At 47.6% G+C, this 22625-nt stretch overlaps 1 protein-coding gene across 6 annotated transcripts in view; it reads left to right on the top strand.

The window, feature by feature from the left end:
- Positions 1-22625, top strand: part of CTPS2 (CTP synthase 2) — a 125865-nt gene that overhangs the window by 94374 nt on the left and 8866 nt on the right. For 5 of the 6 annotated variants that reach the window (XM_055121474.1, XM_055121472.1, XM_055121470.1 and 2 more), the window contains exons 16-17: positions 3068-3164; positions 9790-9934. In XM_055121474.1, coding sequence (XP_054977449.1) covers positions 3068-3164; positions 9790-9934 — 242 coding nt within the window. The remainder of the gene's footprint in view (positions 1-3067; positions 3165-9789; positions 9935-22625) is intronic. The other variant, XM_055121475.1, reaches the window with a different exon arrangement.

Raw genomic sequence — 22625 nt, 5'->3', positions numbered from 1 at the left:
GTTTTATGTCCTGAGGTAAAGTTCTATATTTGTAGACTCTGCAGTGAATTGGTCTAACATTAATTTTATTTTTTAAATTTTTATTCTTGGTTTTTTTTTTTTTGTTTTTGGGTTATATCTGGCGATACACAGGGGTTACTCCTGGCTCGTGCACTCAGGCACTCAGGAATTACTCCTGGCGATGCTTGGGGGACTATATGGGATGCTGGGAATCGAACGCAGGTTGGCTGCGTGCAAGGCAAATGCCCTACCCATTGTGCTATTGGTCCAGCCCCACATTAATTTTATTTTCTAAAAAAAACCCTAAAGTTTGTTTTGGGGCCATACTGGTAATGCTCAAGCATTACTCCTGGCTCTGCACTCACAAATTGCTCCTGGCAGTATTCAGAGGACTATATAGGGTGCTGAGGATCGAACTTGCGTTGGCCACATGAAAGGCAAGTGCTCTACCCACTGTACTATCGCTCTGGCCCCTGATTTAACATTAATTCTAATGCACCACTTTGACTCTCCTCCACCCTCTCCACTTGATATTTTATTACTTCTAAGTGAGATTTTTTAGAACACTTGATGAGCCCCTTTATTATTGGAGTCACGTGCAAGGCAAATGCCCTACCCACTGTGCTGTCGCTCCAGCCCGAATGTAGAAGGTTGGTTTGGTGACTGAATTGCTTTAATTTATTTTATCTGTAAAACTATATCCTTTGTTTCTCAATGATTCTTGCAGGATGGAATATTTTCTGCTGAAAAATCCTAATTCACAGCCTTCAATAGCTCACGTCACTTGGTCTGTTTGGAGTTTTTGTTGTAAAGTTTATGGATAATCTTATAGGATTCCCTTGTGTGTAATCCGTTTTTCCCTCCATGCGTTCAGTACTATGCTCTCTTTTGTTTTTAGCACTTTATGTCTTGAGGTGTGTCTGACTTTGTTTTGTTTGAGACTCGTTGGGTGTTTCGGATCTGGATGTTCAGTGTCCTCCCCTGACTCCCCACCCAATTGGGGAGGTTTTGGCTAGTGTTTCTTCAAATCGGTTTTGCTTCCCCCACTTCTTCTTAGACTCCTGGAATGTGAATGTTGTTCCTCTTGGGTTTTTTTTTCTTTCTTTCTTTTTGGGTCACACCCAGCAATGCACATGGGTTACTCCTGGCTCGTGCACTCAGGAATTACTCCTGGCAGTGCTCAGAGGGGATGCTGGGAATTGAACTCGGGTTGGCCGCGTGCAAGGCAAATGCCCTACCCGCTGTGCTGTCGCTCCAGCCCGAATGTTGAATGTTGGAGGAGGGCTTCCTCTTGATGAAGCCCCATAAGGCTCCGACTCTGTTTCCAAATCTTGTCCATGCTGCTCTTTATTTGCTCTTGTGTGTTTTCCATGATAATACTTTTAGCAATTCTGTGAACTTTTTCTTCTTGTTGACTATTAAACTGCCTAGTGCATTTTTTAAAAGATCATCTATTATATTTATTATTACTAACATTTTAATTTTTGGACCATGCCTGCAATGCTTGGGGGGTTACTTCTGACTCTGTGCTCAGCAATTACTTCTGGTGTTGCTCGGGGGACCGTATAGGATGCCAGGGATTGAACCTCAGCCTGCCGTGTGCAAGGCAAACACCCTCCCTGCTGTGCTACTGCATGAGGAAGCCCATTATTCCTATTTGAAGCTTTTTGTTTCTCTGTCCTTAATTATAAATCTCATTTTGTTTATCGATTGTTTTTCACATTTCAATCCACATGACTGCTGTTTGACTACTTTTTTTTTTCAGGCAAGCTGCCTGGGCCCATTCCATTTGAACCTGCCCGCAGGTTTCACTCCATCATCTGTGGCAGATGCTTGCTTCCTCGTTTTGTTCAGCATTGCCTGCCACCTCGTGCGGCCTGGGTTGATAGGTCCTCTTCCCTTGGGCGTCACCGGGCACTCTGCTTTCTGTCGCTTCGCGTGTCTGATTGATGAGCACTGGGGCGGCAGGGAGCAGGGACGCCCCGCATTCATGCACACTTCCCAAAGGGCGGCTTGTACTCCCAGGAAGGGTGCACCCTCTGCAGCTCCCTGGCCTCGGCCTCGGCCACACTCTGGCCTTTCTCAGCCACTCCTCATCCTCCATTGCCCTCAGCTGTGGTCCGTCCTGTGTGGACGGTTCTGCTGGCCAGAGCCCACAGCAATACATCAATGCAATGGCCAGCCAGGAGCGCGTTTCCACGGTGGTCAGCTGGCCCACGGTCAACTGATTCTGTCGTAATCAAGCTCCACAGCTGAGTCATCGGCCCCCCAGCGTCCAGTGCCAGCTGCCTGCACCCAAGTCCCAGGCTCGAGTTGTTGTTGCACCCTCCCCGCAAACACCCCGCACCCCCGGACTCCTGGCAGCTGCAGGAATGTTACAGGGGCCTCAGGCAGCCCAGCAGCTTGGCTCTCTGGCTCCTTCTTGGCTGTCAGGTCTCTCAGTGCTCTCGGGAGGAAGCCCTCTCCCTTTTGTGCCTGCTCGTGGGTCATCTCCTCCCTGACCTTTGCTCCAAGTGTCAGCCTACACCCCGCCTCCCTCCCTCCCTCCCTCCCTCATCCCTAACCCGCTGCTCCTGGCACCTCGGGCCTCTCTCAGGGCTGTTTCCCACCCTGCGTCAGGAAGTTGAAACTGCAGCAGGCGAGTCTGGGTCTGTCCTCACCCGGCTTTCCTGCTGGAGTAGTCGGATGCAGGACATTTCTCGTGGGGAGCACTCCCAGCTCGGTGCTCCTGGAGATGTTCAGGGGCCATGTGGTGCCAGGGATTGAACCTGGGCCGCCTGCATCCCTGACCTGTGTCTCCCTTCCTAAAGGGCACTTTTTGCAGCCATATGTCTGTATTACTCGACTAGCCCAAGATGCTTGGTCTTTTATTTTTGTTTTCGTTTTGGGTCACACCTGGCGATGCTCAGGGGTTACTCCTGGCTCTGCACTCAGGAATCACTCCTGGCGGTGCTCGGGGAACCATATGGGATGCTGGGAATCAAACCTGTGTTGCCGCGTGCAAGGCAAATGCCCTACCTGCTGTACTGTCACTCCAGCCCCAAAATGCTTGGTCTTGTGTTTGCAGGTGAACCCTAATGTGGTCAGCTACTTTGAGAAGTCGGACATGAACTTTGTTGGTCAGGACATCCAAGGGGAGAGAATGGAAGTCATCGAACTGGCAAGTAAGTGGCCACTCTGTTTGGGCAAATGTTCACAGTGAGCTGCGGCAGTTGACCAGACGTAGGGAAGCCCAGGGCCTGAGAGCCCTTCCACCTGCTCTCTTCCGGGCCCTCCTTCCCGGGGAGTCGTCGTGCAGGCCAAGAGAAGTCACACCAAACACAGAGTGCGCAAAACGTGCTCAGGGAGGGCAGCTGGGATGGAAGCCAGGCCGCCAGCATGTGAAGCACCTGCTCTGCCCCTGGAGCCTCTCTCCAGTCCCCTGCAGTCCTCGTCATTTGGGGGCCTGCCCATTTGGTTGACCCTGAGATGCCGCATTGAGCACGGCCGCTGCTCTGGCTAGTTCACTTCCTTCTCCTCTCTGCCCCTTTCCTGGAGCCGCTCTCGTGTCTGCGTGGGCATCAGCCCACTAGGAAACAGCCTCTGCTTTTTCCCTCCCTTGAGGGTGAAGGGCCCAGTGCCCCCTCAGTACTCCTGCGGGATGCTCAGTTATGTGCAGTGTGCCCCTCGTCCCACCTGCCAGCTGCCCCGCCCAGTTGCCGGCGCCCTGTGGCCAGACTCCAGCCAGTTGTTTACTTACGTTTTGTTTTGTGTTTGGAGCATGGTTCTACCCATCGGTGCGCTCGGGTTATTCCAGGGTTGGCGCTCAGGGGACCAGGTGACACTGGGATTGAGTCAGGGCTCCCATGCAGTGCCTACCTTTGGCCCTTGGAGCTTCCTCCCCAGGCCTTCTTTCCTTTCGGAACACTGGTCACTACTCTCAGAGAAGGTCTGAGGACAAACGCAACCTAAAAGCGCTGGCCTTCCATGCAGGGTCACTGCAGAAGGTGTGTGTGTGTGTAGCTGGGCCGGGCCCTCCTCCCGTGATAACCAGGCAGGTGACAGCGTTGTCATTCAGAGCTGCCTTGGCAGGCTCGTGGTCACAGTGGATCTCTGCTCTTTCTCTTCACATCGTGTTTCGGGGCTCAGTGGCCTCCCGTGTTCAGGTCTGAGGGCCACATGCAGCCCGCTGACTCTTGTGTGCCGCTCATGGGCTCACAGTAGCCTTGGCCTCTTTACGTGGTCTCAAAAATTATCTCTGCAACACGTGGACATCCCTGGAGTTTCCGTGTACACAAATAAAAGCTCCCTTGGCACGAAGCCACAGTCCTTCACTGACGTGTTGCTAAGGGGTCTAGATGCCACGGCAGGAAAGTGATGAGGAGCCAGAGCAGAGACTAGTGTTCTCTCCATGTGGCCCTTTCCAGAGCTGTTCTCCAATCCCTGCTTTAGGCCCACATGCCTGCACTTGATGCAGCCACTTTGAACGTAACATTTCAAGGCGCCTCCCTGGCCTGATTGCCTATCTGGATATTTTCCTGCCACTTCCAGCCCAGCTTCCGTAAAATGAAATTAACATTTCCTCCAAACTCCCTCTTCCTCCCTACTCTTTCTGTTCTGGTTTCATCCGTCTCCTTGTACCGGCTTTCTCCCCATTGATACTGTTGCCGTTTGGTTGTTTTTTTGTTTTTTTGGGGGTTTTTTTTGGGTCACACCCAGCGATGCACAGGGGTTACTCCTGGCTCATGCACTCAGGAATTACTCCTGGTGGTGCTCAGGGGACCATATGGGATGCTGGGAATCGAACCCGGGTTTGGCGCATGATAGGCAAACGCCCTACCCGCTGTGCTATTGCTCCAGCTCCCAACACCATTGCCGTTTGGATAGAATGGCGTCATCCTCGGTTGCGGAGGTGGTTCTGTGCCCAGTAGGATGTTTGGCAGCACCCACCGCCTCTCCGCATGGGATGGCAGTAGCCATGCCTCCCCTCCTCCAGGTTTTGATACCTAAAGTATCTGCAGACATTGCAAAATGTGCCGCTGGTGGGACCCACACCATCAGCCTTGACAGCGGCCTGATTTTTTTGTTCTCATCATACTTGCAACTCATCAGTTGTCAGGGCCATAGATTCCGGCTCTGGAAAGACTTGAGTTTGGGTTTGCATTCCCCCCACCCAGCCGCTACTGCCTGGCTCTGCAAAGGACTCCCAGCTCCTTCCCGCCTCCCCATTGCCCCTCTCGAGAAGCTCCTGCTCAGGCCGAAGCTCTGTGCGGTGCTCAGAGCACTCATTTCCTGAGTGCTTGGTGTGTCTGCTGGACTATGGAATTGGTTGTGTCATTTTTCTTTTTCTTTTAAATTTTGGGACACACCAAGCAGTGTTCAGGGAGTGCTCGGGCCCTGGACTTGGGGGTCAGTCCCTGGCCTTGCTCGGAGAACCAGGTTATTCTGGTGATGGAACCGGGGCCAGGTTCGGGGAAGGCAAGTGCCTTAGCCCCTGTGTTCCGGAGCAGGCCGTGGTAGCGTGATTTGACCGCATCTCCCTTTCGGCCTGCAGACTTTAGGCCTAAGGTGATTGGCGCGTATTCTTCTCTTCACTCTGCCCCCGCTTTCCTCATCTTAGCCCCTGCCGCTCCTGTCTACTTCCGAATTCTTCTTCTGGCCCTTTCCTTTTCTGCCTGTCATCTGCTCAGGTACTTCTGGAGTCCAGAGCAGAGAGAATTGAAGTGGAAGAAGCCTTTGAAGGCAGTAGCCTATTATTGCCTGGACTCTGAAAGGAGGAGACAATGGACACTGAGTGTGCACTGTCTACATTCTTCTCACCAGACCCCTTGCTCGAACACTACACTATGTCCTTTTTTTTTCTTTTTTTTTCTTTTCGGTCACACCTGGCAAAGCCAGGATGCATTCCTGGCTCTGCACTCAGGAATTACCCCTGGCGGTGCTCAGAGGACCATATGGGATGCTGAGAATCGAACTGGGGTTGGCCATGTGCAAGGCAAACGCCCTACCCGCTGTGCTATCACTCCAGCCCCATGGACACTATGTTTTCTGTCTTATGTCACTTAAAGGCAGGTGACGTCACCCCCACTCACAGGGAAGGAGACGGGAGTGCCTTGCTTCTAAGTGCCCTACCTGGAGAGACCCCCGCTGTGAGGGGTTATTGTTCTTGTTTTCATTGGCTATTCCTGCATTGGGAGAAGCTCTGAATTACATGATGAGGATGTGTTTCCTCTAGTATGTCTTATGGAAATGCCTTTGCTTAAGAGCGTTTGATGTGGATCAGCGTTTGGTGTTGGAGTCTAGTGCACCTTTCTGGCATGTGAGGAAGCAGAGAATTTGTCCAGTAGAGCATCTTTTGTTGGCCTTCAGTACTCATTCTTTTTCAGTTTTTCCGCTTCTCGTTATTGTCAGCGAAGTTTGGAAGACCTCTTTGACAGAAAGGGTTTAGATTCCTTTTGACACTTAAATTTCCAGTGGGCGGGAATGGAATTGAAAGTCACTGTAAAATCTTGCGATTTTAAAAGGTGACTGACTGCAAGGGAATTCACTGGATTCAGGAAAATGCCCTAGTAGATTTTGGTGTTAGCTAAGCTTTAGAAAGTCTATTCACAGGGGCAAGGAGATGGTTCAAAGGGCCGGAGTGTGTGCTTTGCATGTTGGAGGCCAAGATTTGATCCCCGAGGGCTTGACTGCTTGGTCCTCCGAGTTCTGACAGGATGACCCCCAAACATCAAGTTGGCAGTAGCCTCCTAAACACTGGCCAGTGTTCCTCCACACCCCCCATTCCTTTCCCCCCAAAAAAGAATATTCATAAATGTTTATGTTCCTAAAGATGTCCAAAAAGGAACAAGAAGGCTTGACATAAGGAGCATGCCAGAATTTGGGTCAAAGAAACTAAGAGCATTATTTGAAGATAACACTTTGTTTTGACAGAATGCCATTGACACCCCCCCAAGCCTTTCCTTCCTCTTATGGGCACAGGGGCTTTGGGCGATAAAGTGATTCAGTTCAAAGATCCATTCTATTCCAATACTTTGCCTCTCTCTCTGAATGCTCCTTAGCTTCTATCTGCAGTAGTAAAGAGACACACACTACTGTGTGCTTCTTCCTCCGCCATCCTAGACACAGGGCTGTAAGCTTTGTTGCACTTGAAAGAGAAGTACAGTAGTGAGTTTCCCCCTAAGTTGCTAGTTTCTCTTCTCTTGAGGAGACCTAGAGGGAAGGAGCTGGCATTGGCCATCAAGCTTTCATGTCGCATGTTCCTCTAATTCACTCCATGTGATGGAGATGAACTTGGAGCTGTCCAGTAGAATTTGAAGGCAGTGCGGGAACTACTTTGCCGCATTGAGCGTGGTAGCCACCAGCTATTTGTGACCATGGGCCACTTGGATCACGCTCGGCTATTTGGGAAGCATTGTACTACGCTGTCAGGGGCTTCCACATTGTGTAGCAAAGCTTTAAATAAAAGACCTTAGGACGGTGGAGGGGCTGGAGCGATAGCACAGCGGGTAGGGCATTTGCCTTGCACATGGCTGACCCGGGTTTGATTCCCAGCATCCCATATGGTCCCCTGAGCACCATCAGGAGTAATTCCTGAGTGCATGAGACAAAAGTAACCCTGTGCATCACCAAGTGTGACCCCAAAACAAACAAACAAACAAACAAACAAACAAACAAACAAACAAACAAGACCTTTGGAAAAGACCTTAGGACAGTGGACATGTCTATTGGATAGTTTTCTCAGGGCTCCAGGGGGAGATGTTGGCGATTTGTGAGCTTTGAATGCCGTACTACAGAGCTCCCTTCATAAGGCATCTCATTAAAAGGTATCAAGTTGTACAATTTAAATTTCACAAAGTTCAAGATTCCCCTCCCCTGTGAAATTTGTGTTTTATCATCTTCAGTTTGATATATTAGTTATGAAAGTGATTTTCAAAGTAAAAACTAAAGCACCCCGAGCATGCTTATGCCCAAGTAATCTTGGGATTGGAGAGTCCCCAGTCCCTCTTTGATCTGAGAATGACATGCCTGGGGGAAGGTTTGGGTTTGAGCCACACTGGTGGTGCGCGGGGGTCACTGCTAGAGGTGCTGGGGAGAGCCTATATGGTGTTGGGCTTGAACAGCACTTGGTCATGTGTAATGCAAGTGCCTTATCTCCTGGATTATCTCTCTAGTTCATATTTTTAAGAGTTTCAAGTATGGGAAGGAATCAGAAAACCTAGAATATTTCTACTCAAAAGCAGGAGGGTTGCTTGCTAAATATTTCCCACTTTGAAGCAGAGGAGTTCAGGTACCTGGGGAAAGGTACTTTTCTATTCGTATGACATCTAGAACTTGAATCACCCATTAGTGACTTTTAAAACCCTCAATTTGGAAAGAGCTTATTTTTTCCTCCTGATAATTTAAGTACTATATGTTTGCTGTAAAGGCTCATATGATGTGGAAAAGTACGAGGAAAGAAACTATACTCCCTTGAGCCCTTGTCCCCCAGACTATAACCACCATAAACACGTTGACAGGCCATCATTTTCTTGCCCAGGGACTCTTCATCAGGAGGGCTGTTAGCAGATTCAAGTTGGGCTTCCTGGTGCTGTGATAAATACCTAAGTTTTAGCTGTGACTCAGCAGTTGTATTTGGTACATTCCCGGGAAACTTCCCAAGGAAAGACCTTGTACAAAATGTCCTAAGGCACCAGCTAAAAGAAATAATGGCATGTGTATGGTTACTTAGAGTATGTGGGCCACCATGGACATGGAACCAACCAAGACTGTGACGCCCCTTCCCGTCACAGGCAGATTTGGGGACAGTGCAACTGCCTTGCAGTTCAAAAAGTTATGCCTACATTTGTTCACTCTCTGGGCCACAATGGTGGCATAATGGGTGGAGCACATGCTTGGGGTGTGGGAGGCTCAGGTTCTAGCCTCAGCATGACATGGCTGCCAGGATCCACCGGAAGTGACCCATCCCCACCCCCAAGTGTCACGGGGCATGACCCTAAAAAAACAAAATAAGATGGAAAATCACTTATTCTAATACTTCCCACAAATGAAATGCCAATCTCTTATTATGTGAGCTAAGCTTCACAGATCAAAATTCGACTGCATGCATCATTAAAGCAACACGTTCGAATCTCCTGTCATCAAGTTAGTGAGTTTGGTTTTTAACATGTGTCCCTGGCTGCTCCAGGAGTCACATAGACAGGTTTAGTTAAGAAACTGTTTAAATGAGGCTGACACCCAAGGACAGTAGATACAAAGGCCAGGAGGATTGCCCTACAGGTGGAAGCCTGCTTCATGAGCAGAGGGGAGGAGGCAGATGGAATAGAGAAGGGATCACTAAGAAAATGATGGCTGGAGGAACCAGTTGGGATGGGAGATTCATGCTGAAAGTTGATAATGGATCAAACATGATGACCTCTCAGTGTCTGTGTTGCAAGCCATAATGCCCAAAAGTAGAGAAAGAGTATGGGGAATATTGTCTGCCTTAGAGGCAGGGGGACGGTGGGAAAGGGAGGGGGTATACCGGGGATATTGGTGGTGGGGAATATGCACTGGTGGAGGGATGGGTGTTTGATCATTGTGTGATTGTAACCCAAACATGAGAGCTTATAACTATCTCATGGTGATTCAATAAAATTTAAAATAATAATAATAATAATAAAGCTGTCTTAAGCAGGAGGAGCACAGCCCTCCGAGCCATAGTGTAGTCCAAATCCTGCTTGTAGCAAGTGTTTTTAGTGCAAAGATAAGATCATTAAAGCATTTCTCATATTTGTCTGCCTCATCGCTTCACAATTATTCTCATTTCAGATCATCCTTATTTTGTTGGTGTCCAATTCCATCCTGAGTTTTCTTCCAGGCCCATGAAGCCTTCTCCTCCCTACCTGGGACTATTACTTGCAGCAACTGGGAACCTGACCAACTACCTGCAGTTGGGTTGCAAGCTGTCTGCCAGGTAACCAGCTTCCTACCCACACACTGACCCAGCACACGCTTATCAACACCTCAGAGTTCTGATCAAAGCAGCATCACCACAAGACATTCATTCACATGAGAGATGCCCTTTCCCCCTTGAAAACCAATCTTTTTCATGAAAATGATTTGATGGCATCTACCACAGTTACTCATCAGCTCTACAAATATTACTCATTCTGAGCATTATTTTAGAAATCTTTGACATTTGCGTAAGTGAAAAATGAGATTTCCTTTTGTCAAGTCTTCAGTTCACAAATATATGGAGTATTTCATGGCTGGCCTAATGCACCTTCCCCCCTTTTGTTACCGTCTCTTTTTCTTACTGGCTGGTAATCTCTTAGTATCGAAAGATTAATCATTTGTTGGCTGCAGATTTTTTAAGTGATTTTGTTTAAGTTGCTAATGGTAGTTATAATTTTCCTTAAAGAGTTCTAAACAAGGACTTAATGTCCTCATGTATTTATTGAATTTATCCAGTTCAACCTTTTCTTCTGTGGATTCTGCCAGGATTGTAACCTTTTCCTATTAAATAGATTATATAGGAAATGAACTATTTTTTCCTATTTTTTCCATGATCACTTTGATGGTTTTAGTTTTAGAATTTAAATCTATAATCTATATGGACTTTGTTTTTTGATGTAACGGTGATGCGGGGATCTGTTTCCCTCTCCAAACTTCAGTTATCAGGAAGTTGAGTACTTTAGATTTCTTTCAAGAATTGCTATTTTGATAGCTTGATGATTTCACCTCTTCTGGAAACCTCACCACACATTTTGTTATCATAAAATTTTATAAATCAAGCCTCTATCTGTTTTATTCCAATAATTATTCCATTTCAAAATATGTATTTAGTCATCTTCCTTATCAATTGTATAAGGATTTTTAAAAATTAGGTTCAGATTTTAAAAGTCCCATACGGATTTATTGTTACCCCCACCCCAGTGTGGGGGTTTATTTTAGTTGTGGGACATACCTAATGGCGCTCAGGGATGATTCCTGACTTTGTGCTCAGGGATCACTCCTAGTAGTGCTTGGGGGATCATATGTGGTGTTGAAATTGAACCCAGGTTGGCTGCATGCAAGGCAAGTGCCTTACCCGGTTTGTAAGGTAAAATTTTTATTGAAACTTTCTCGTATTTAATATTGGGGGAGAATTTGTATTTTCACTTCTTTTCATCCAAGGTGAATTTATTTCATAAAAGCAAAAAGAAACAGTCAAAACGTCAGAGACTGAGGTGGGGTTGATTGTCTGCAGTAAGCAGATAGATGGTGTTTAGATTCCCCGGGGTGATAGCTAGTTGGATTGGCGCCTTAGACCACTGTTTAGCCGTGGTTGGCCACAGAGAATGAGAGAGACCCTGGGGCTTGCTGAGGTTCTCAACAAGAGGATAGGCTGGCCATTCAGTGGATACAAATTTTGACAACAAACACCCCCCGCCCCAGCTCCTGTGGATTGCTGACTCCAGTTCATGGAGCCATGATTTCCATGAACTGGTAAGTTAAGGACACTTAGTAGGGACATTAAGTGCCACAGCTGCGATACTGACACAGCCGAGGCCCTAGGGGGAGGGCTGTCAGCAGGCACCCTCAGCTTACAGCTTTGCAGCAGGATAATCTCTTCTTTCCTTGCCTGGCCACGCACATTGGAAACCCACATTGTCTAAAGTAGCTATTAAAGTCATGGTCATCTGTTCTGTACTCGCCTGGGCATGCATTTGCAGCCCTGATGGTCTAAATCTGCCAAACGTTCTTACCCAGGGGCCTACCCTGACCTTGGGGCTCTGAAGGGGGTGATTCCCCACAAATGTCATTGCTGACACTCATCTTGGCCAGTGACCTTTGCGGTAGCATGGCTGCACACTGCCAGCATCACAGGCAGGTGTGGGTCTGTGCGCTGGCTCACCAGAGGCATTACCTACGAGAAACTCAGAGCACTTTAGCCTTTCTTTGAAGTGTGCAGTCAGAGGGGGCAGCTCTCCTGTACACTGAGCACCTTCCGGAGTGCAGAACCGCTCCCGGGACTTGGTGCAGTTCACGCGGGGCTGCAGACCGGCCAGCTCCCAGGGGCGGCCGGAGGGCTCCTGGCTCTTTCCACTGGGGGCTGAGCAGAGCCACTCTGTTTGGCGCATGTGGTCACAGCTGGGCTGGACACTGCACACGGAGATGAGCTGCCGGGTCCTGAGGCTGCACGGTGTACACGGCGGATACGAAATTCCAGCATGATCGCCTGGGTGTGTGGGGGGGGCGGGGTTGTACAGTGACCCTTCTCAGCCGCCTCACATCCTCAGTCATATCCGGTGCTCACGTGCAGAAGGAGGGTGCTAGTGGGAAAAATGAGCTGGTGGGGAGAAACAAGTGATGCAGAAGGAAGCACCGAGAGCTCTGGGACTGTGTGCAAGCAGCAGCTAATACATGAATGGAGCCTGGTTTGTGTGTCCCGCCAGTGCCCACGGGAGCGGGGTGGTGGCCTCGCTCGAGCTCACAGGCACTTGACATATGATTGCTTAGCTGGAAACCCCCGAGCAAGGCACGGTGTGTTTTAGGCAGGAGGGAAGACTTCCGAACAGAACTGTCACGGCAGTGTTGGAATCAGCTGGTCTGCAGGCTTTGGGGAGAGCGTTCCTGTGGATCAGCCCCAGCCTGATCAGGGCAGCCAGCGTTTCATCTACCTGTCTCACCAGCGCTGAGTACACGGGTTCATTATTACCCAAGGAGGATGGGGTTGAGTGTGCGCTCTGCACCTTGCTGCTGGCTGAGAGTGGTGACGTAGCACTAATCCACAGATCCCAGCAGAACTTGAACTTGGCCTCTGTCCTGACCCGTTCCCTGTGATCAGTGGACCTTGGAAAACACATGAGTGGTTTCATGGCTGAATTTGGGATTGTATTCTTGTAAAAAAAATGACTGCGTGTAATCAACCCTAAACAAAAATGACAAGATGTATGAGCACAGCAATGACTAGCTTTTCCTGATGATGCTCAGCTGTTTGGTACATGCACTGGTGACATCTTGAAGACACGAAACATAAAAATCCTTGGCTTTGAGTCAGTATACCCAAGGTTTAGCCTCTGCATTTGGCCCCATAGGGACTATTGGGGCTGGAGTGATAGCACAGGGGGTAGGGCGTTTGCCTTGCATGCGCCCGACCCGGGTTCAACTCCCAGCATCCCACATGGTCCCCTGAGCACTGTCAGGAGTAACTCCTGAGTGCATGAGCCAGAAGTAACCCCTTGCATCACCAGGTGTGACCCCCCCAAAAAAGAAAAATTAAAAAATAAAAAAAAGCCATAGGAAATATTTCTCTTTTAGTCCCTGAGAAATTGTAGTCAGAATATTGTTTGATGTTGGTGGAGGGGGGCAGAGTGACAAAACAGCAGTTAGAGCATTTGCCTTACATGCAGCCGATTTTGGTTTGATCCCTGTCACCACACACTTGATCTCTGAGCACTGCCAGGATTGATCCCTGAGCACAGTGCCAGGAGTAAGCCCTGAGCACTGCTGGTGTGACCTTATCCCCCAACCCACTTAATATTTTGGCATCTAGAAGCAGTGAGCTCAGTTCCCAGCCACTCCCCCGTCGATAGAACAATGACAAAGACAGGTTTCATCTGGCTCGTGTGGGTCGCGGTCTGTTGGACCATGCTCATTCCAGGATGATGTTTAGGTTTTCATAAGCTACTCCAAAATACATGGGACATCAAACCGAGAGTCTTCTTTTAGGGATCTGAGATCACCCACACATTTGATATTCACTATCAGAAAGGAGAATGTAGTTACTCTTCGCCAATGTCTCTTAGCCGGGACTGAGCATGCAGCTGCATGAGGACAGGAAGGAGAGCCCCGGCCAGCAGAGTGGGCAAATCTGCACAGTCTCTCAGGCTGTGGCAGTGCTGCGTGTGTGACATTGCCGCCCGGAGAAGCCCCTTCCCCATTACAGTTCAGGGTTTTCACCAGGGCCGTTCAGCATTTGTGGTCCCTTCCTGGGAACCACCCAAACCCCAGCCCTCTAGCAGGGTTCACCATGAATCACATTGTTGGCACACACAGCCCAGGCCTCGTGAAATGGCTTCACCAGCTCGTCATGGAAAAAAGATTGCGAAAACCAAGTTCACGAGCCCTGCTGCAAGCAGGCTGGCTAGGGACTGGCCTCAGGCCTGCTGTGTGCACTCCTTTTTTCATGAGTCTGGTAAACTATTTTACTGAAATAAACTTGTTAGAATAAATAAAGCCATTGGGAAATTATGGCCCGTTAAATGAATTATTAGCTTTCCTTGCTGAGATCTCTCCCTTCATATCTAAACAGAATGTATCCCGTGTGTAAAAGGTAACCAGACATTTGTATGGGCTTGCAGGCATATAAGGGAATGGAATGGCCCAGCTTCATGTGATTGGAGGAAATATTTTGGTAGGAGATTTGGGCTAAAAACGTATACGAAGCTGCTAGGAACCCTTTGGCATCAAAGAAACAAAGCAACGAATCTCTGTCCAGAATTCCACCTTTAAGTAACAGAATATGGAAGAGGGATTGGAACCTAAAGTTCACAGGTTGCTTTTTTCCCCCTTTTTCTTTCTTGTTTTTATTGAATCACTGTGAGATAGACCCTTACAAAGCTGTTCGTGATTAGGCTCCAGCCATACCATGTTCTGTCACCCACCCCTCCACCAGCGCACATCACAGGTCTCTTTCCAGCATGCGTGTGTCTGGGGCTGTTCCACAAACTGCTTCCTCCACCCCCTACTCACCGTCTCTAGGGTCACCTTCTAGCTGTCTAGGAGCCACAGCCATGGGCTGTGATGCCGGCAGTCATGATGCTCATTTGTTCAGTTCAGGGTAAGATCCTGCTTAAACAGTGCTTGTTTGCAAATCAAGAACCTCAATGGGGTTAGCAGTTCACAGACGTGCAGCTCTTGGGGGAAACATGTTCGTAAAGCATCAAAGTGAAATAAAAAATGTATTTTACTTTAAATATTAAAAATGCATAGGCACTGTTAACAGTACTTACGGTAACTGTGTTTACAACACTGTTAATGATCAGGTTTTGTGCATGTGGCCTTTACCAACATGGCTGCTGTCCTCCACCCTTGTCTCCAGGTCCCCCCTTAACCCACTCCACAGACCCCACCCTGTCTCCCTGCCACGGCAAGCTCAATTCTGTGGATCAGATTTCAGGTTCTGTTGCCTTTATCCCCGAACCTGCTTCTTTATATCCCACACACGAGCGAGATCATTCTGTGTCTGTCCCTTTCCTTCTGGCTGACTTCATTCAGCACAGTAACCCCCACCCCAGACCCATCCATATAGCAGAAAATTGCACGACTTCATCTTTTTTTCAGCTGAGTAGTATTCCATGGTGTATGTATACCATAGTTTCTTTATTTGATCATCTGTTATTGGACGTTTATGTTTCCAGATTTTGGTGACCATGAGTACTGATGCAATGAACATAGGAATGTAAATACCTTTTCTGAGTAGAGTGTTGGGGCTCTTGGGAGAGATGCCACTAATTGGGATTTCTGGGTCATATGGAAGCAGAGCCTGGCAAGCTACCTGTGGTGTATTTGATATGCCAAAAATAAGTCTCATTCCCCTGACCCTGAAAGAGCCTCCAATCGTTGGGAAAGATGAGTAAGGAGAGGCTGCTAAAATCTCGGCTGAGTGTAATAGAGATGTTACTGTTGCACGCTTAAGTAAATCGATGAACAACGGGATGACAGTGATACAGTGATGGAAGCTCAGTACTTAAGGTTTTTTTTTTGAGAAGTGTCCATACTGTTTTTGCAAAAGATTGAGCCAGACAACAATTCTATCAACAGTGGACGAGGGCTCCCCTCCCCCACATCCACACCAACGCTTATTTTTTGTTCTTTGTGATGCATTCCAGTCTCACTGGTGTGAGGTGGTATCTCTTTTCTTGTTTTGATCTACATTGCCCTGATGATCAGCGATGCAGAGAATTTTTTTATATACCTTTTGGCTATCTGTATGTCTTCTTTGAGGAAGGTTTTGTGCCTCTGGGTTGCTTGTAATATGGAAATCTTAAGACATTTAAATAGTATTTTAGGGGCTGGAGCAATAGCACAGCAGGTAGGGCATTTGCCTTGCACGTGGCCAACCCAGGTTCGATTCCCAGCATCCCATATGGTCCCCTGAGCACTGCCAGGAGTAATTCCTGCGCATTGCTGGGTGTGACCAAAAAGTGAAAAAAAAGTATTTTGTTTGCGATTGTAGGTTCTTAGAGTCCACAAGACTCTACACAATATGTGCAGAGAAAATGTCTATTTGTGGCCACACAGGAGGCAGATAGATATAGGAACAACAGGAAGGGAGTTATTTGGTGATTCATTGTATTTGACTGTTTCAGACTCAGAGTTGAAACTCCTTTGTACTTAAAGGGTCTGAAAAGGAAGCACCTGCCCAAGACCCCATTCCTTTCATGTCCTGCTCCCTCACGTGCTTCTGGAGGCAAAGTCACTCATTTCTCTGTCCCTGCTTCTCATGGAGACTGTTGGGGGTTTCCTTTCAGGTGACATCCTGGTTTCCAGTTCAGGAAGATTTTGTTTTCTGTTGACTTCTAGATGTTGCATTACAGAAGATTTGGAGATTTGATGCTGATGGTGGTGATGGTGGTAGCAGTGAAAGCTCTGTAGCCTAACACATTCACTGCACTTTGCTTGAAATATTTTCATCTAGTCCTTATCCCCATTATACAGCTCTTTTCATGGTTATAATCATGACAGAAATGTATGTATATACACATGTATTTTTATTTGTGAGCTTTCAAACCTACAGAAAAGATCAGTAGTACAGGGAATTCTTATATCCTTCCCCCTTAAAAGCATCAGTTGTTGTGATTTTACCACATTCTCCTCACTTCATATAAATTTATTTCCAAACCATTTAGATGAAAGTTGTAAAACATCCTAGCAGCTCGCACATAAATATTTTATCATGTATATCTTAAAATCACAGGCATTTTCTCACATGACCACATTATCATATCATACCTAAGAAAATTAACATTAATTCAGTGACATCATTCAGTATCCAGTCCATAAGGTTATTTTCATGTATTATTATTATTATTATTATTAATTGTTTTTCGGGGGTTCTCAGGGATTCCTCCTGGCTGTGTTTGGGTGTGATGTCAGGCAAGGAACCCCGGTTGGCATATGCAAGGCAAATGCCTACCCTCTACAATCGCTATGGCCCCAGCGGTCCATATGTTTATTTCTTTGTTTATTCCCAAATGTCTATTTTTTTTCCTTTTGATAATTGGGCCAGTGCTGGCTCTGTGCTCAGGGGTTACCCCTGGTGGGGCTCTGGGGACTCTATATGGTGCCGGGACTTGAGCCAGGTCAGCTGCGTCCATGGCAACAAGGAGGGCCCTTTCCTGCCGTGCCATTTCTCTGTTCCCATCCTGGAATGTCTTTTTAGCCTTTTTTTAGATACAGAAATGTAATCAGTGACTTATCTGAGGCTTATTAGACTGTAGTTTCTTAATTGTTTTTAGACTCTAGACACAGTTTTCTTTTTTTTTTTTTTAGCATTCAGACTAGCTATAGAAATGACCAAAATCTGGATTCTTCTGCTGGCTTCTCATGGTTAGAATCAGATTAAGCATGTTTGGAAGAATAGCTTCTTGGGGCTGTTGTGTACAATTCATAAGAACAGTAAGTCTCACTTAACACTGTTGATATGAGGGCCAGAGAGAGAGGACAGAGGTAGGGAGCTTGCCTTGCATGCAGATGACCAGGGTGAAATCTCGGGCACCCCATGTGGCCCCCCAAACCTCACCAGAACTGATCCCTTAGCAGAGCAAGGAGCAAACCCTGAGCACCGCTAGGTGTGGCCCCAAAATAACCCCCACCAAAAAATAAACCCAACTAAACCCCTCCCCCCCAAATTTTAAAAAACATTGTTGATATGGCCTTGGAAACTGTGACTTTCAGTGAAGTACTAGATAATGAGAGCAGATCATTGAATACCATTGTTTAGTTTAGTATGTCTCCTAGTTTTTTTGTTTATGTTTTTATTTGTCTGGGTTTCCATCAACATTATACTGAAACAACATTAAAGGAAACGTTTTTGAGTTGCACATCAGGAGACATGCAAAGCACTCTCCCTACTTGGTCCCACAGTGGGTGATGCTAAATGTCTCCTCTGGTTAAAATAGTGACTGTCCGGATAGATCTTTTGTAAAGGCATGCTTTTATTCATTTTGGTTTCTAAAATGCCATCTCTCACTATGAGCCCTAGAAATGATCTAGGGCTCCTGGAAGAAATAGTTGACTTGCTTTTGGGGTCAGGGAAAGTACAAGATGATCCTGTATCGTACTGTCACACTTAAAAGATGGGAAGGCTTTCAAAACCCATCAGGGAGGTTTCCTGCATGTCAAAGAAACTGGCGTGAGGGCTCCTGCTGGTCTCATTTTAGACAGTTTTAACAGCAAAAAGAATAATGGCAATATTGGATTATAACACACTGCATTTAAAAAAAACTCCCAAAATGAGACTCAGAAGCAAAATTGAGACAGCCAGTTGAAAATGTGGATACAACCCTCAGTATAATAACTGAGCCAGAAAGGGTCATCAGTGGGCCCGAGAGATTGCTCAGCGGATAAGGGCCTTGCCTTGCATGTGATTGATCCTCGGTCAGTCCTGGGTCCTGGCTAGGGCCCCTCTAGCTCTGCCAGGAGTTAACACCTGAGCAGCACCAAGTGTGGCCCCTCCGGAAAAAAACAAAAAATGAAAAACAAAATAAAAGACGGATCCTTGGTGGATGCTGAAAGCATTGGGTGGAAGGTGGTAGGGAATTGACCGCACATAGGTTCTCCAGGCATCGCTGCGGGTTATTTATCAGATCCCAGGTCTTTCTGGAACTTCACATACCCTGGGCATCATCCCTGGGTGCTGAAGCTTGGGCTCTTTGCTGCACCAGCTGCATTCAAGTGCATTTTCTTCCACTGCTGGGAGAACACTGCCACTGAGCTCTCTCCACTCGGGTAGTGACAGACAACCTCTGATGTGCCTTGGGAAACAGCCTGGACCTACCAATCGGGATGTCCTTTTCCCATGGTCATGTCCTGAAAGCCAATGACGTTCCTAGGGGTCCTGGCATAAGACCCCAGCCAAGGAAGGACGTGGGTGTGTGAGGCCTTGGATTGCACCCCCACTCTCCCCAAACACGCCACACCTCAGAGGACAGGGACCTGACTTCCATGTATAGGCCCAGAGGCCTCACTTGCTGAGTTCGAACCCAGCTCTCGTATTTCCTGGCTGCTGTAACCTCATTCTTCTCTGCATCTGTGTCTTTCTCTCTTGGGGTGGGGGGAGATGGGGAGGAGTGGGGAGGCTAAGGCTTGGGCCATATCTGTCAGTGTTCATAGGTTACTCCTGGCCCTGTGCTCAGCGATTATTCCTGGTGGTGCTGGGGCGGCCATAGGTGGGACACCTGCCGTGCAAGCACCTGAGCCCTGTGTTCTCTCTCTGGCCTCGCATCCGTTTCTGTATGCAAAGGCGATGGTAGTAACAGCCACTAGGCATGGTGGCAGTGAAGATGACATTTTGGGCATTTTGTTTGGTCTGTGGTAAGAAATTCGACAGGAATTAGTACTCCTGTTGTTTGACCTTAGCCCCAGCCATCTTTCTCTTTCCTCCTGCAAAGCTGAGCTCTCACAGACGCTGAGAGGTCATCATGTTTGTCCGTTATCTACTTTCAGCACACATCTCCCATCCTGACTGATTCCTCCAGCCATCATTTTCTTAGTGATCCCTTCTCTATTCCATCTGCCTTCTCCCCTCTGCTCATGAAGCAGGCTTCCAGCTACAGGGCAATCCTCCTGGCCCTTGTGTCTACTGTCCTTGGCTGTCAGCCTCATGTGATGTTCTTCTATACTACATAAATGAGTGCAGTCCTTCCATGTCTGTCTTTCTCTTTATGACTCATTTCACTTAGCATGATACTCTCCCTGTCTATCCACTTGAATGCAAATTTCATGATTTCATCTTTTCTAACAGCTGCATAGTATTCCATTGTATAGATGTACCAAAGTTTCTTGGGTTGTTTTCAGATTTGGTATTGCAAGCCATAATGCCCAAAAGTAGAGAGAGAGTATGGGGAATATTGTCTGCCATGGAGGCAGGGGGAGGGTGGGAAAGGGGGGAATATACCGGGGATATTGTTGGTGGGGAATGTGCACTGGTGGAGGGATGGGTGTTTGATCACTGTGAGATTGTAACCCAAGCATGAAAGCTTGTAACTATCTCATGGTGATTCAATAAAATTAAAAAAAAAAGAAAGAAAAGCCAAGCTTTCCAGTTCCACTCTGCCCGGTCCTTCTGCAGGCAGAGTATCTCCCGACATCATTTGTTAGCTTAATGCCTTCCCGGTACTGCAGGATCAAGTGGTTCCGCTTGGCAACCCCTCCTCTCCCCAGGTGGCTTCTGGGCCTTTGCGGGGGGTCTTGCACCCTCTCTCATCCTGGCCTGCTCAGTGAGAGGGGAGGCCCGCCTCCCGATAGGGTGCTCCTTGCGTTGGCAGCAGACCCCAGTTGTGGACGGAGCACCTTTCTGCCTCCAGATGCCCTTCGCCTGCATTCCTGGTTGCTTTCTCGGACTAGGGTCCTCCTCTCCCCTGCACAGTTGGGGCCGCATCTCCTGGTACCGTTGGACACTTGGTATTACGTTGATTTTCTAAAGAATGTCTTTTGCACTGTGTCCTCGATATTGCCAGCGACCTTCTCACAATTGATGGTACAAATATTTTATTTTTGTGATGACAGCGTGGGCAAATGGAGTGCTCTAGGTTTCATTTCTGCGTCTTCCAGTTACTGGGGAAATTTTTTTGTACCCCAGATTCCTACTTCTAACCTTTAGGATCTTCATCCTTTTTTTTTTTTGCTTTTTGGGTCACACCTGGTGTTGCTCAGGGGTTACTCCTGGCTCTGCACTCAGGAATTTCTCCTGGTGTTGCTCAGGGGACCATACGGGATCTGGGAGTCGAACCTGGGTTGGCTGTATGCAAGGCAAATGCCCTATCCACTGTACTATCGCTCCAGCCCTACAATAGTAATTTTGTAAACTTTAAACTGATCTAAAAATTCTGCCCCCCAGGTGCTCCCCTGATGTAGGATAACACCCCCCACACACACACCTTCCCCCTACCCTTGCCCAATCATGCTATATTTCAAGTAACGGTGAACTGGGGGGAAAAGAGAGTACTTTTTATTCTTCCCTTTTTATTTGTAACTTTTGGCCACACCCAGTGATACCCAAGGCTCACCCCTGGCTCTGTACTCAGGGATCACTCCTGGCAGTGCTCAGAAGATCACATGGGGTGCCAGGGATTGAACCCCAGTGGCCATGTGGTGAATACCCTACCCACTGTGCTCTTGCTCCGTCCCTGCTTCCTTTTCTAGAAAAACAAAATAGTTCTTGGAACATCTTTTCAAACAGCTCTCCATCTGTAGTTGTTTGCCTACAGCTACACTTGAAGAACTGTCCCAGTAAAGTGCTGCTCATGGGGCCACTGAATCTGCCTTCCTGTGCGGGTCAGCCGTGGCTTAAGACTTCTCTCTCTTTCCTTCTTTCTTTCTTTCTTTCTTTCTTTCTTTCTTTCTTTCTTTCTTTCCTTCTTTCTTTCTTTCTTTCTTTCTTTCTTTCTTTCTTTCTTTCTTTCTTTCTTTCTTTCTTTCTTTCTTTCTTTCTTTCTTTCTTTCTTTCTTTCTCTCGTTCTCTCTCTCTTTCTTTTTCTCTCTCTTTCTGTTTTTCTTTTATTTCCTTTCTTTTTCTCCCTCCCTCCCTCCCTCCCTCCCTCCCTCCCTCCCTCCCTCCCTCCCTTCCTTCCTTCCTTCCTTCCTTCCTTCCTTCCTTCCTTCCTTCCTTCCTTCCTTCCTTCCTTCCTTCCTTCCTTCCTTCCTTCCTTCCTTCCTTTTCTTTCTCTATTTCTTTCCTCTCTTTCTTTCACACTCCCTCTTGCTCAAGGTTGGCTGCCGCATTGATGATGTGGTCTCAACCAAGAACGGAGTTAATGGTGTTGGAGACCAGTGTTTCACCATCTTTCCCCACTGTCGCCCCTGTCCTACTGGTGTCCTACTACTATTACAACCTGCCTCCCCATTTTCACCCTTGGAACTTCCTGGGGGCCCACAAAGGACCATAAGGCTCCCGGTCAAGAGATGCTGTTATGGATGACCCTGCTTTACAACTCCCTGCTGCGTTTCTATCTTACCATTTACTATTCAGCGCCAAACTCCAAGCACACTGGGCTTTTATTCCATTGCTCTTATATTTTTATGGCTTCCGGGGGCTCTTTGAGAAAGAAGTAAATATAGTGGCAACAGCGCTTTGGGGAAAACTGTGTGCACGGCAACCTGTTTTAAAACCTGCTTTTCCCACATGAAATAGGTTTTGATACAGAAGTATTGCAGGAGCGCCTGCATGCTGGGAATCCTAACTATGCCGTTATGAATTGCTTTCCATTCCAATCACTTTTCCTGTTAATGGAGAAGGAGTGGTGGAGGAGCTGCCTTGGGCTGCATAAAGAGGTTGAGGCGCAGAAGGCTTCCTGTGCCTGGGCATCCGTGTTCATCTTCCTCAGCCCTTGGCATCCATGTTCGCCCACCTTGGGCACCGATGGAGAATAAGCAGTCCTTGGCCAACAGGTGGCTAG

Source organism: Sorex araneus, chromosome X (assembly GCF_027595985.1).
Source record: "Sorex araneus isolate mSorAra2 chromosome X, mSorAra2.pri, whole genome shotgun sequence".
NCBI lineage: Eukaryota > Metazoa > Chordata > Mammalia > Eulipotyphla > Soricidae > Sorex > Sorex araneus.
This window is presented reverse-complemented; position numbering and strand designations above follow the sequence as displayed.